At 41.5% G+C, this 15,247-nt stretch overlaps 1 protein-coding gene across 1 annotated transcript in view; it reads right to left on the reverse strand.

The window, feature by feature from the left end:
* Positions 1–18: 18 nt before the first annotated feature.
* rnf17 (ring finger protein 17) overlaps positions 19–15,247 on the reverse strand; it is a 34,905-nt gene continuing 19,676 nt past the window's right edge. The window contains exons 23-38 of the mRNA XM_021307320.2: positions 14,474–14,586; positions 12,502–12,592; positions 12,237–12,358; positions 11,945–12,134; positions 11,526–11,637; positions 9,567–9,730; positions 8,041–8,160; positions 7,869–7,949; positions 7,660–7,782; positions 7,519–7,572; positions 6,928–7,038; positions 6,593–6,716; positions 3,654–3,789; positions 621–807; positions 410–517; positions 19–210 (exon numbers count right to left, since the gene is read on the reverse strand). Coding sequence (XP_021162995.2) covers positions 422–517; positions 621–807; positions 3,654–3,789; positions 6,593–6,716; positions 6,928–7,038; positions 7,519–7,572; positions 7,660–7,782; positions 7,869–7,949; positions 8,041–8,160; positions 9,567–9,730; positions 11,526–11,637; positions 11,945–12,134; positions 12,237–12,358; positions 12,502–12,592; positions 14,474–14,586 — 1,824 coding nt within the window. The 3' untranslated portion in view covers positions 19–210; positions 410–421. The remainder of the gene's footprint in view (positions 211–409; positions 518–620; positions 808–3,653; positions 3,790–6,592; positions 6,717–6,927; positions 7,039–7,518; positions 7,573–7,659; positions 7,783–7,868; positions 7,950–8,040; positions 8,161–9,566; positions 9,731–11,525; positions 11,638–11,944; positions 12,135–12,236; positions 12,359–12,501; positions 12,593–14,473; positions 14,587–15,247) is intronic.

Below are 15,247 nucleotides of genomic sequence, written 5' to 3' on the forward strand. Positions count from 1 at the left end.
ACATGAACACGCAGCAGCCACCAGATGGTGTTTGAGAACTTTAATGTCTTCATACCAAAAAGAAAACCAAACCGGTCACTTAAACACAACAGTCTAACATGAACTAACTCACCGCTAAACACCAGCCAGAAGATGGCTGCAACTTTTCTTCCCAACAAGGACAAACTAAGAACAGCAGTAATTAAACAGAAATGTGAAGAACAGCGACACCTGGAAAACAGAAGAGAGATGAAATATTCAGATGGCTTCTTGTAGCATTAGTTTACATTAACATGGCAACACTGATCACTTGTTAATAGGTTGCCCCTGCATATAACTTTAAATTTTTTTTTTATATTCAAAGTATGGTTACCGCCACACATGGCAAGTTTAAAAACAAGTTAAAGAACTACCTTTCATATCTGCTTACCTGCACTTTGTTTTAGTCCCACTCCGCCAGTCCGCTGTTTATCAGAGGCACATGGACCAGCTCTCCATCCTCGTTGTACAGCTGCAGCGTGAGCTCTGGCTCCCGGGACTAAAACACAGAGTCAGGACAAATCAGATGTAGACCAAGTATGCCTTCAGGACACTAATTAAATGTTCCTGGTTAGCATCAATCATGCTGCGTGGGGTCTTACGACGACGACGGCTGTGATGTTGTCGTGTAACAGGTCGGTCATTTTCATCGCGGCCTTCACGCTCCACTCAGGGCAGTACGGAAGGACGTCTTCATCCAGTCTGACGCTTGGGGCCTTGAAGCCGGCCACTTTGACTTTTACTCCCCGTGTTGGAAAGCGCAGCAGCTCAGCTGGCATCTGCCTCAGCCTGGCAGGAAGACAGAGACTTGGTGAAAACAGCCGTATTACCGTATGTTGTAGATGCATCTCTAGCTAAACATTTTCCCATCGACAATCATTCCATCTCCCCCATTAATGCCTGCACACAACTCCCTGCAGTCATTTTCCATACAGTAGTTAATCTTGTGGGGTAACATTGATAAGACGCATCGTAAAGTGAAATAATCATTGAATAATGAAGACAGAACACAGTTTCTCGTCTTGTTTTTAGACGTTCATTCATTTATTTTATATGAATGATAAACTGACAGGGTCCTTCATGGCTTCAGGAAAGATGTGGGCGTTCTTATCCCAGAGTGCAGCCAATCTGGTCCTCCAGCAGCTGGAGTTGATGCTGAGGGATACTTTATGTAACGTTCTCTTTTTGTTGTTGCTGGGAATGGATTAAAAACATTTTCTAGACAGAGCTACTTTATCGGTACTGTGTCACACGAAGGATTACCAGCACTGACCTTTGAACTAGGGGTGGGCGATATGAAGAAAATCTAATATCACGATATCTTTGGGCTATATCACGATACACGATATATATCGCAATATGTTCAAATAACCTTGAATAACAAATGTTTTTAGCCAAACAGTGCCTTGCAAAATAAAAATTAATTTAAAATGTTTTATTTTAGCCATTCTTTAACCACAGCTGCACATAGGAGCTTTTCACAAATTACAATATTGTCACATTAGAGCTCTTTAGTGGTTAACACGCAGAGTTTACAAGAGTCTTCATTTTGCACTGGATGACGTTTTAGGTGGAACAAATTTGTGCTACTGCTGCCTTTTGTGGCAACGGTGTTACGGCATGTTTTGCAAATTACCACATTTTGCTCGACATCCTTCTTGTGAAATCCAAACCACGGCCTGAAACGCCCGCTGTCGCCATAGTTCTCGTCAACGTAAGTTAGCGCACAGGTTCGTTGTTGTGTGTGTGTGCGGACAAGAGCGCTTTCTGGTTGGAGGAGGAGCGAGTGCTGCGTTGACAGCATGTGGGGAAAAACTAAACGCAGTGAATTAAATACAGCAGCTCAATCTTGCCATGAAAATTTACACTCGATGGTCGCGATAAAGTCATTTTAACCATCGCGCGGAGGAAAACTTGAGATACATCGAGTATACTCGATTTATCGCCCACCCCTACTTTGAACTAGAAGAGTCAGAGCTCAACAATAAACATTTGAAATTTTTTTTTTTTTTTTTTTTTACATTTTTTAAATCTATATAAATGCAAGCGTGATTGCAAAAATAGAGCAAAACACTAAAATTACATTTACGATGAGCACACTGGAGCATTGTGCTAGTTTTAGAACAGGCTTGAGGGCGCTACATGGGGTCCTTGGGGGCTACTTGGTGTCTGCAGGCACCTTGTTCGGTGACCTCTGCTCTAGAGCAACAAAATAAATATTTCACCCCAAAGGATAGGAAACCACATGTTCCTTTGTTATGCCAAATGTCAGACTTTTTTAGGCCCTAAAATAATTATTTCTTTTCTACTTTGATGTATTTCATGTATAAGGTAATGTTGAACAGTGTATTCAATGATAATACCAAATTTATTATTTTTATTTATTTTTATTTTATTTTACAAACTGTCTCTTTTAGAGTAAAGCTGAACAGAAGACGTCCTTATAATCTAACTCGGTTCCTCTCAAACTATGTTGAAAATCTGAGTAAAGAGGCTCTGAGCAAACCGTCCCATCCGTGGAGCGCCTCATCACGGCTCACTTTAAGCCCGTCTTACTCACATCAGGACCCTGTTTTGTTCGTAGTGATTAGAATGAGCCTGCTGCCTTCGGCTCCAACAACAGGTTCAGGTTTCTGCAGGTAAAGCTCTTTAGAAGCTGCTAAACCAAACGCTGAACCGCCTCCATTGCGTCTGGGATGCATTCATCGGTGCTGCTCTCTGTGCTGAGCTGAGTGCAGCTCCAGACTCTGCATGAGGGTTTCTTCTACTCTGGGGAACTTTGGCTTCACTCAAAGGATACTCTCCCAGCCAACAGAGAGAGCAAATCTATCAAAACACTGCTGACTAATTAGAAAACAGCTTCTTCACAAATCTTTCGTTTTTTTTAGCTGATTTTAGCACAAATGCTGCCGTTGTCTATTTTTGCAAACCTGCCTCTTTTAGGCTGTCCTCTGCTGGGGATGAACGGAGCTCCATCAGTGTTTACAGTTTAGCTTCCCTGGGTTCACACCCTTCAGAGATACAGCTTCCTGCCTGTTGTCGACGTAGCGCTGTTATGCTAAAGCTAACACTGTCTGCTGTACAGGAGCTCTGCTCGTCTTGTTAAAGACGGGACAACTAAACTTGGAGCGTTTGGGCCTTCTCTCCCATTATCTCCAGTCTCTCTTGAACACAGTTATCATCATTGTAGCAGTACAATGTTTTACAGGAAGAAGAAAATTCAAATGTATGTAAACAAAGCCTACTGTGCAACCACCACTGTGCCCACTGTAAAACGGGACCAAGTGGGGAAAACACTTTGATGGTTTTACAGCATGAACTTATATAAAATAAATGAAAGGCAAAATCTCATTTTCTGAATGATTTTCTAGAAACAAATTATTTAAGGAACCATTGCGAGTGCACCAGAACCAGCCAGCCCACCTAATTGCTCTAACCTGCAGGATCATACAGCAGCTCAGGTCAGCAGATGTTTTGTTTGGGTAAAGCTCATAACTTGCTTCAGTTTAAATCAGTGGATTTGACACGGTTTGGTGATGTGGTCCACACCAAATCCCTCCTGCAGGATTATCTTGCTGGATTTCATTGTAACACTTCAGAGACATTTTAAGGCACTGTGGGAAAGAGAGTCATACTTGCTGGTTGGCAGCAACTCGTCGGAGCCGAAATCTACAAGTTGAACCAAGATCCTGAGAGGCTCTATGCTGGTAAACTTCACCAGCGTGGCCCGGTAGTACTTGCCATCACTGTACTCCGCCAAACAGGGACCACCTAAAAACAAAAAACAGGTCAGGGTAGTGTAAAACGTCACCATCTACAAGAGAGGAATTTCATGTCACGAGAACATTCCCATCACTCAGACATATTGAGATGGAGCACCTGCAAGTTATTTTTCCAACATTAACCCATTTTTGATCAAGCTGTAGCCTTCAGTGGAAAGATGTGGGCGTGGCTGATCCAATGATCTTAGATGTTAGAGGATTATAAGGCGTTTATCTGTTAATCTTGAGATCACAATCTACACAGCGGAGCTCTATCGTGTACAACCGCACTGTTTCCCCTACCCTTCTACAAGGGGGGTGCCTCCCCCATGAAGGACACGTCATGTAGTAAATTATTATACGTCTGTAGTTGTTCGCCGTTTATTGAATCAAAATTAGCTTTTCTAAATAGCACCAGATCGCATCCTGAGCCATTTCTGTCTCTAGTCAAGGGTAAAACATCCGCTGAGGCTCGGTGCGGCTCACATGTTGCTCACAGTATGTCCAGGTGTGCGGGGGTATACCTGGACGTACAATAACTCCTAAGCTGAATCATCCCTTCAACTAGCATCTCAAAGTCACCTGGGTTCGCCCACAGGTAAACTCACACTCCCGCCGCCAGGAGAGAGAACGCGGCGAGTTCCCCGATTGAACTCGGGATCCAACGGGATAAATGTGTCCTTTATTGTTTTGTTACAACAGAAAGGGACACATTTGGTTTTTTTCACGTGGTGCCCGGTTACTTCAATATACTGAGAGCGTTTACCTGATACAAATATGAGGATGATCACTTCTGTTTAAACTATTATAATAAACATTAAAGCTCAATACAGCACGTTCTCAAGTAAACGACTCTATGGTCAATTTTAGATGTCCTACAAAAATACCATTTGCTTTGATTGTCGCTCATCAGTTGGAAACAAAAATTCACCTTCCTGAGTCCATCAATGAAAAAAGAAGGCTTCTTTATTCTCGGAAAATACATTTTTGTTGCTAGAGAACCCCCATGAATGGATCAGAAACAGATCCCAAATGTAATAAATAATTAAATTGTATTCAATTATGCTCAAAATTATTATAAACTCTGGCAGATCTAGATTTAAAGAGATTTTCATTCAATGAAAAGGGAGAGAGGGAGGTAGCCTTCAGAACATAACCATGCATAAAGATACATGAGAGACAGAAACATAAAGAGACAGAAAGATGGATAAATAAGGGAAAGGTGAGACAGACAGAAGACGGCTGCTTACATGAAGCTGTATTCTGTGAAAATAATGGAAAGCTAAATGGAAGAAAAATCTTAGCAACTCCCCAAAAATTAACAATTGACAGTTCATTTTTACCCCCTCCCACCCAAACACAAAGATTCTGGGGGAAACACTGAAGCCTATACATTTTCTTTCAGCTTCATAAATGAATTTTTATGTACCGTATTTTTCGGACTATAAGTCGCTCCAGAATATAAATGGCATCAGTCAAAAAATGCGCCAAAACGAGGAAAAAAAATATGTAGGTCACACCGGACGTACGCATTTATTCAGTCATTTATTTCACACAGAAAACGGATATTTAATCTGGTAAGCCAACTTATTAAATAAATAAAGCCAACAAGTAAATTGGCAACTCCTACCAGCAAGGTTTTATCCAGCACATTTCAACGTAATGGCCCGTTACGCTGAAAGTTGTCAAAATCACACCTACATTAGACCGTAGGCGTAACGGTGCTAAATGCTAAGCTAACAGTATGACAAACATGTGGTCAGTCTTTGTTGTCTATAAGTTAATGTTTCAATGAATTTTTAAGTGGAGCAGGATAGTTTTTACAAGCCTAGCGAGCCCTTGTATGGCTATAGACGGTAATGTTTACTACTTGGTTTCTTACCACTAAATATGAATTAACATTTAAGTTTGATATACAAGTCGCACCTGAATATAAGTCGTAGGATTGGCCAAACTATGAAAATAAGTGCGACTTATAGTCTGAAAAATACGATAGTTGGGATGATACAGTTGCTGCTTTTAACACTTGCCATGGTAAAAACCTTGTGCTAATTGTTGCTATTATAGTAAAATTAAATCAATATTTTACTGTATTTTTCTACCGAGCAAATAAAACTCAGGCAGAAGGCAGTAAAAGTACAGGCAAGATATTTCCACTACTAAAGAGCGCAGAGTGTTTTTATTGCGGTGTTTCAGACTTTGTGACAGCAGAAAGAAACTGTGTGGCTCACAGTATGCGGTCAGTACGTAAAAACGTGGGAGTCTTCAGTCTGCAGCAGCCACTAACAGCTTAGTCTTTATTTCACTTGTTACCAACCTGGTCTATGGTCACTGCAGCCCAAAAACTTGGCTTAGACTCAGCAAGACAACCAAAGTAACTAATCATACCAGCCAGACAACTATCTTTTTTATGCTGTCACCTTCACTAAGGAGCAGAGAGGGCTTCCTTCCAGACCGTCACAATAAAAGCCTTAAGCAGTACCTTTCTGCTTGTAAAAACAACAGTGTTTGTTTGGACTGTCATGTCATACAGAACAAATCACATGTTTAAAGTCATTTTAAATGATAAAAACTACAGCAACACTAGTTTTATCCCTACTGTTAATAATGTTTAGTAATAACATCTATGCAGATGATAACCATGATAAACTTGTCCAAAGTTATTTATATGCAACATCTTCACACTGGTACCTCTGTTACTATTTACCTGAGGGTCGCTGTCATCATTTACCTTTTAAGTTATAATGTGTTTTCTGACTCTCAAAACAATTTGAGACAACGTGTAAGTAGGTAGTTATTAAGTGAAACGTTACCGTAAGGAAAGCTGGTCAGTCGTGGCAGAGAGGTGATGGTTGCATTGATTCTGGTCAAAGCTTCATCCAGAGTGTCTCCAATTATCTGTGAATCAGCCGTGTCCTTCAGAGGCCACAGGAACAGCTACATGACAGAGGAGCCCAGTCACTGATCAACTCTTCATCAGTTTAAAGGGGCGGCGCTCTAGCAGGAGCTCATCTGCAACAACCTTCCCTTTCCTCAAAGGTTTTCAGCTAAGCAACGTCACTGAAGCACATCTCTGGTAGAGACTTTGCTTACAACGTCATGCATAGTTTCTCTACAAACATGACTGAACAGTGAAGTTGGCAGATACCTCGTTGGGGGTCCATAGATGCGTCACCCTGATTTCAAAGTGTTCTCCCTCCAGTGGGGGGTCTGGGGTGACAAAGGGCCCCAACATCGGCTCTTCTGGACCCGTTAGACCCTGAAAGCAATTAAAAATAGACGTCTGGATCTCTTAGCGATGTAATCGTAGGGTCTTAGTCATCCAGATTAAGGAAGCTATGGAGGTGTAAATAAATGCATGATGCACAAAAAGGAGATGTAATTGGGAGTCAAGGTAAAAGAAAACTTGGAGGTCAAACTACCTAAAAGCCAAATAAACATTACAAGCATATATCAAGCATGTTCTGCCCTCAATTTTCTATACCTGCATCAGCCACTAAATTTATGTTCTGTTCAGTCTTTTCACTCTGCTCAAGCACCCAAAAGAAAATTACTTGACTAAAGTATGAATGCAAATCAATTTAGATAATACAGCATTGGTTCCCAAAATAAACACAATAGAAAATTGTTTTTGGATCCAACCAAATAATGTTACGCAGTTTACAAATGTCCAAAATCTCTGCTAGGGTCTGTTAAAGAAGCTGATGTTGAGTCTGCAGCCGTAGTGTTAGGTTGAAACCTCAGTGGTGATGTCCCAGGCATCCAGGAGGGGGGCAGGAGGCGTCTCTGTAACCTGCAGGAGAACACAAACAGTCCTAAAGCAACTTCAGATGCTACAGGTTCCTTTAAGGGAAAAACAGAAACCGTCCTGGATGAAGACCTTTTGCGTTGAAAGAGTACGGTCCATGGAGGCGTGTTCATGGTGACACAGAATCCTGCTGAGACTCATCCCGTCAAGGAAGATCTCCACTGTGAGAGGCCCCCGGGGGTCAGCTGGCAGCTCCTAAGACAAATAACCCTGGATTTCACATACTGTGTTGCTCATGACGACAACTGGGACTCGCAGGTCTATTCCTGAGTATATTTTACCACAACTTGCAGGTCCACTGAGCGGTTTAGTAACACCTCCCTCATCAAGGCTACTCCATCTCTGTGCCATTTAACACCAACCTAAAAAATGTGAGAATAATAAAAGGGAAATCAGTGGTTTGAATGAAGCAAACAAAATGAGATGAAAGAAAAACAAAAGACACATTCTTACAGGGCTGATGCCAAGGAGCTGGCAGGGCATACAGAGCTGAGGAACATCAACACAGAGCAGCATTGGATACACGTGCACCACTGGGATGTTCTCAACCAGACCATAGTCCACATACTGGACCTGTCAACACAACGACCACAGCATCATTACACCTGCTTTCACTTTGTTAGACGACTGTAAATGAGAACAACTCTCATCTCAACAAGTTAATTAATCTCCATTTAAAAGGATGAAAGTTGGATCAAACTGAATTCATATGAACCCAACTGCTTCCAGTTTATTGTGCTCAGTCACATCTGCGTTTCTGTTTTCATGTTTGTGCATTTGGGAACACAGACATTCCTAATGGTGCATTAAAGATTAGGCCAATCAAATCAAGTTTTTCTGCTGATATTACTAGTTAATACATGCTATATATGATAAACACATAGAAAACTGAAGATTAATTGAATTTAGCTCAAAACAGCATTTAAAAAGAAAATCGTATCTGATGAAAATTAGAATATTTGTTCCAACTATCATAATCTCCCATTTTCACTGTATATAAGGCTACATAGCAACACGGCTAAATGCATAGCTTATTTGATACGATAAAAACACTCAACACATTTTTGGCTGGCCGTCCCTGTTTAACTCGAGGATGAGGAAAGGGATTTTGAGGCATTTATTAGATGTAATATTACGTTTTATTTGACAGAACATGTCACAGGGTGCTTTCCATCCTGTACATCACAGCCATTTCAAAACCTAGCAGCACTTGTGTCGCCGTCTCTCTCGCCAACAGATTAAAATCAGTCCTCCGCCTGTCAATCAATCCTGGAGGCTCGTCACCAACTGACCAATCAGTGATCATAATTTGTCCCAAAGTGAACCCCCCTTTTACCCGCAGCAGCTGCAGACCCTTTACCTCCGATAACGTTGTCAGGGTTTGCCATTAAGATCTCACTGCAGTCAGAGGGGTTACGTGAAAAAACATTGGTATAAATGCATAAACGTTATCACTGGGGAAACGCAATATCCCAAATGTTTATAGAGGGTGCAACACAGTACATTCCTTTCCCAAAACCTAGAATGAGTCTAGAAAAATGCAAAAGATGAATTTAATACTTTAAGTTGGATATTTAAACTTGGACTTTTACATTGATTTGTCCGTGGTTAGGCTTGAAGTAACTTCCCTCACACGATATGCATCTTGTTAGGAAATTTTCATTGCCTTGATGTTGGTAGATGAGGCCAAAATGGTGCCGCTAACGCTGAGAGCTTCACTACCGCCACCATTAACGTCGATCGGCCTCAGTGTGGGCAGAGTTTTCTTACAGTTGGTAAAACACAAGCAAATTATTTTCAAGCAGCTGTTAATTACAAAGGCTTCTCCAATATTTGACATCATCTTAGTAACGACTGTATTAGTTTTATTCATTTTTGTGTCTTGGCATTCCCAATATATATTATTGTCTATCAAACCAACTCTAAAGGCTTGATGGCAGTAAACCCACTTTTATTTTTTTTGCAAATGTCTTCCTGACCTTGACGTGTCCTCCCAGCAACTCCAGCAGCTGTCCTCGGTACCACTGCATGTCTGGTCCGATGACGGCACAGCCCTGTACCGACTTCCACGTGTAGGGCTTCAGTCTGGGCAACGTCTTGATTCTCCTCTGAATTCCCTCCTTAAGCTGTTCCAGCTGATACTCTGGCAAAAATAGGGGTTTTCATTAGGTTGATACACTAATTCAGTTTATATGCAGAAGACGTTACAGGCTTGTTAACCTACGTAAAACCACGGGGTCACATACAGCAGAACAGCCCATTTCTAGGACCTCTATGTTCTCCAATGTGAAAATAAGGAATAACAAGCATCCTAAATCTGGTATTTAGGGCTCACTGGTGTTTTGTCTTCCTTTTTCAACACTGCCGGGACAAAGAAATAGATCACATTTACAGCTTTCCACCAAATTCAGCTAGAGCCAAATGAATTTAAGATAATTAAATTAACGGTGGACCTGAATAGTAAATGAGTTTTCTTGAAGCAACTCCCCCCCCCAAAAAAAACAACTAAAGGCAACTTGCTCTGATCACCAGCATGGAAAGCCATGACATAAGCTAAACTCCATCAGTAATAAGAAAGCAACCCTTCACTTTAGCACAAATTAATATCAGATGGCCTATAAAAAAGCATCTTATTAGCAATGTTCACAGAAGAAACATCTGATGATGAGCAAAAGCAATGAGATATCCTAAGATGTTTGCAACCTACTGTTGTAGAACATTCTGATGATGGGTACAGAAAAAATAAAGTAAATTAACTAATGATGGTTCTGCTGAGAACTGTTGGGGCCGTAGTCCAGTTAAAGTAGAAAGGACATCCTTACGCCACAAACCAGCTTTGACAAGGTTTCCCCAGTAGGATTTCAGAGAGAAGGGCGCAAATGATTATCAGAAGAGTTGTCCAAGAGCCAAAAACCACTAGTGGAGCTTCAGATAGACCTGGGATCAGCAGGTATAATTGTTTAAAAAGAATAAACAGTAATGCTCTGTAAGAACATGACTTGTATTTATGCTTACTTGCCATGCAAGACTAAACAGCTTGAGAAAAACGTGTTAAAGTGCTTTTAGGTTTGTTGAACAATATTTAGGTAAGATGGTAAAATACTGAAAGAGAAAAAAAAAATCTAGTTATTTCGATGCAATAATACACAATGTTTGGAGAAAAACACAATTCATCACCCCAAACACACAATAGCAACCGTTAAGTTGGCTTTTTCCACAGCATATAACACAGGCAGACTTCATATAATTAAAGTAAGGCTGAATGGAAACAAGTATAGAGGCATTCTCTAAAAATCTGCAGCCGTCTATAAAGTAGTGATATCAACAGACGACCAAAAAAAAAAAAAAAAAAAAAAAAAATCCTTCGTGTTTTACAAAGAAAAAATAACCACTCCTTTAGGAAATCTATAATAAAAGGAGCCGACAACATGACTGTTAGGTTAAATGGTCTCTCCAAAGAGCCCTTAGGGGTGTGTGTGTGTGTGTGTGTGCATGGTTGCTTGTCCTGTGTCACCCAATGACTGCTGGGGATAAGCACCAGATGACCCCCCCACCCCCTCCCGCAGGTGTAGACAATGGATAATATTCCTTTATATCAGCCATTTCATATTATACCGTTTTATTCTTTGCATGACATCTGGTCAGGATTTCAAGTCAATCACACCATAATAAATATATTTACTTAGAAAATTGCCAATGTGTTCAACACTTTATTTAAAATTTGTGCCTGCTGTCGATCAAAGAGGCATTAATGAAAATTCTGACAATAAGTCCGGGCACACTTTGCAAAACGGGTTTATTATGTGGGCTGCAAAGTAGTTTTAGGTTTCTGCTTCATTTCTAGGTTTCCACCTTGAGTTTATCATCTCTGCAATATGAACCCTTTATTAAAATATCTCATAATAGGCATTATTCTCGCCGACTGATCTTTTGCGTACCTGCACTCTTTGTCCTGGCATAAATGACTCCATCGTCTCCAACAGCAGAAACGCTGATAGGGACGTGACCGGGACAAGGCAGCTCTGGAGGGTTATACATTGAAGTTTTCACCTGTACACACAATCACACACGGTATATAATAATTAGGGATATTTGAACCGATACGGTACAGATACCTGACACCTGAGAATGCTGCAAATTAGATGTCATATAGCAACTTTTAGGACAGCCAGTCACAACTTTCCTTGCTCAGAAGTTACAACAGCGCTTCCAGGTTGGAAAAAAATGGCAGCAGAAAACAAGACATATTTCATAACAAATGAATACTCCGTAGTGCCAACGGCAATATTTCATCATATGCCTATAGTTACCTTTGGAGGGATTGAAAAAGCATGATATAAAATCTTTACATAATCACCTTTTCAGCTGTTGTGGAGAAGCTGGTGAATGGTTTTGGAGGAATGTAGTTTGATTTAGTAGAAGATGAGGAGGGGCAAGAAAAAACGGGAACAGATTGACGAGAGTTGCTTTCTTCCTGTTTACAAGTTTCTGGGTCACTGGCTGAGGTCTGGACATCAGTTTCTTTGGGTTTTGGGGCATCCGCGACCCTGCAACAAAAACAGGAATATACTCAATAAGATCAAGTCTTTCTGAAGCCAACATATAAAAACAATGTATTTGCCCCTCAAAACTAAGACATTTTTACAGACCGTGGTTTTCTCTCCCTGAGGGCGAGGCCTTCGTTGACCAGGAAGTCGGCAATGCTGATAAACTCTCCCAACTTGTTGGAGACGACCAACACGACAGGCACTGGATGCTCATTTGTCATCTCCTAAAGCAGAAATAAAAAAAGAGACACGCTCAGTTACAGGACAGAAACAAGCAGATAACGTCTGATGGAGCTATACAAAGTGACCCATTTTAACAGAGAATAAATGGTGTCATGTTGGAGATTAAGAACAGAAAATGCCTCACCGTAATTGTCACCAAAGCCGAAGCTCCGGTCAGGTAGTAGGCGAACTGGTCACAGGCTGTATCTGTCCAGGTTGATCTGCCTCCTGTTGGCCTGGAGGACAAAATCATTGAGAACTTCTCAGTGTTGAAAAAGAGATACACACACCTGTACTCTTTATTTTATTTACTCTCTGTAATGAACCTTTGAGCAACACTTTGTGTTACATTTGAACGTATAAAATTGCTCCATAAATAAAAAACTACCAAGTGATCAAATAATTGAATCCAATAATAAACAAAAATTAAACAAATGACAGAACAGGGATGGGAAAGTGTTTGTGTATGTATGCAACAATGGCTGCTGTTAACTGAATATTCATTTGTTTTCTGCTGTCTGAATATAAATTAACTCATCAGAATTTGAGTGGATCGTAATTCGTTTCCTGACGGCCAATTTCTGAAATAAACGGCGAAGCTTTCAGTGCAGATGCTCACTTTATCGTCACAACTACCTACACTTTACAACACTTCCTCAAAAATAATCACACATAAAAACTTACAGCCTCCTGGAGCAGGTTGTGGCCTGTAATTTAATCATTTAACACTCAACGAGCATCATGTACTTATTAAAGCAGTCAGTTTAATGCACTAGAAGACAGTGTTGTAGTACTCGAGTCCGAGACTCGAACTCGAGTCCAAGTCATTAAATAAATTTAGAGACTCGTGACTTGACTTGGACTTGAGCACTGGTGACTCGAACTTGGACTCGGACTCCTACATTCAGATCATTCTGACTCGGAAATTGAGAAAAAGACTCGACTTTTTTTATATCATTAGGCTATAATTTTAATATGTCATTAGAATATTATTTGGTGTATGATTTTAATATCTAAATGTCGTACCGCGCACGTGACGTCACCATCTCATGAGCAACGCCCCTTGCCGCTAAGGAAGGGCAAACAGTGTGAGAGCGCACGTAGCAACCAGCCGTTACACATGCAACAGATACAACGATATGACCGACTTTACAGCTGTTAAACTTTCACAAGAGGATGTCCAGGCGCCCATTTTACTGGTAGAACTGTGGAACAACATACCAACGTTCAGCTCAAACGATGGCTTGAGTGTCGAGGGCTTAGAAAGACTGGGAAACGGGCCGAGTTGATAGAACGGTAAGTCGATGTGTTTCTCCTGCTCTGCGTTCATGGCGTCATCGGCCGTTTTTTTTTTTCTGTTTGTAGTCACCGTCCAGGAATCGGTATAAATTTTCCGGCCCGCCGAACAATTTAGTCCGGTCCGGTGGCCAAATGCATTATCATTATCCAACGGCTGTATCTCCTCGCTGCATCGACCGATCTGCACCACATTTGTTGCGAGTAATGGGGGAACGCTGCCAAACGCGATTGTGGGAATCGCCCGGTCGACGGGCGAGGAAAATGCGTGACAGCATCTGCGGTGGCAGGCGGTCGGCGGTGCGCGAACCCCGCCCGCCGGCCGGCACCGCGACGGTGTGCGAACCCCGCCCGCCGGCCGGCACCGCGACGGTGTGCGAACCCCGCCCGCCGGCCGGCACCGCGGCGGTGGCCAATAGACCGGAGTGCGCTTGGCTGCGAGGGCCGATCGACGCCGCTTGCGGCTTTAACATCCTTCATATGCAGCCTATCAGCGTACCTCGAGTCGCTGTTGCACGTTCCATAACAACAATGTTTAAAAACCATGGTTAGGAGACGTCTTAAAAGCAGTCGTTTTACCGAGTAAAACCAAGGGTAACTACAGCGAAAGAGTTATTAGTGCAATGGAATGTTACTGCTTCATGTCATACATCACACGTCACGGCATGTTCCTACAACGAACTTGGATCAATAGTGACTCGACTCGGATTTTTTTTTTAATGACTTGGACTTGACTCTGACTTGAACACTGGTGACTCGAACCTGGACTCGGACTCGAGGCATAGTGACTTGACTACAACACTGCTAGAAGAACAACGAACCTGATGCCATTCAGAGCACACTCCAGTGCCAGGGAGCCAATCAGAGAGGATGGAAGTGGGTAGAGGTTGCTGACATGGATCTTCACCGTGTTGCCGTGGTCACACCGTCTCACCTGGTACCATTTAGAAAGGGAAGAGTCTCTATCATTTAAAAGCTGTCACAATATTTCAAAGAACTCTGGCACTCAGCGGTGAGGACCCAGAAAATCTTCTATGGTGGCATGATTATCACACAAAAACAATTGTGTGCACAAATTTGGATTTATAGTTGATTTCCTCTAATTCATGCAGGGTAAATTTTCTACATACAGGCTCAAATATGCACACAGATTGCCTTTATTATTTAAACACGTAGGGCTTTGGTTTGGATAACATCTTAACAAGTTATTTATTATTTGGGAATGAATTCTTAAAAATTTGTGGAAATATCAACAATTCACACAAGTGTGCGTGAGAACAAGTTCAGATTTTGTTACCAATATGCCAAGATGTGGAAAAAGAGCCAAACTATCACGATGAGTAGAAAGTAGATGGTGGAGGAGATTCAAGAACAACACAGGGACCATCAAGGGTTAAGCCGACATGTGGACCAGAAACAACTCGGACAACCAGCACCATCTTTGTCCACAGTGAAGCAAACACAGAATCTCAGAGGCAGCAGAGCCAGAAATACAGGCGCATCTCAGAAAATTAGAATACTGCGAAAAAAGTTCAAGATTTCTTATCATGCATTTGTGAAACCCATTATATAGAGAATCATTAAACAGAGGGAAA

Source organism: Fundulus heteroclitus, chromosome 7 (assembly GCF_011125445.2).
Source record: "Fundulus heteroclitus isolate FHET01 chromosome 7, MU-UCD_Fhet_4.1, whole genome shotgun sequence".
NCBI classification, from domain to species: domain Eukaryota; kingdom Metazoa; phylum Chordata; class Actinopteri; order Cyprinodontiformes; family Fundulidae; genus Fundulus; species Fundulus heteroclitus.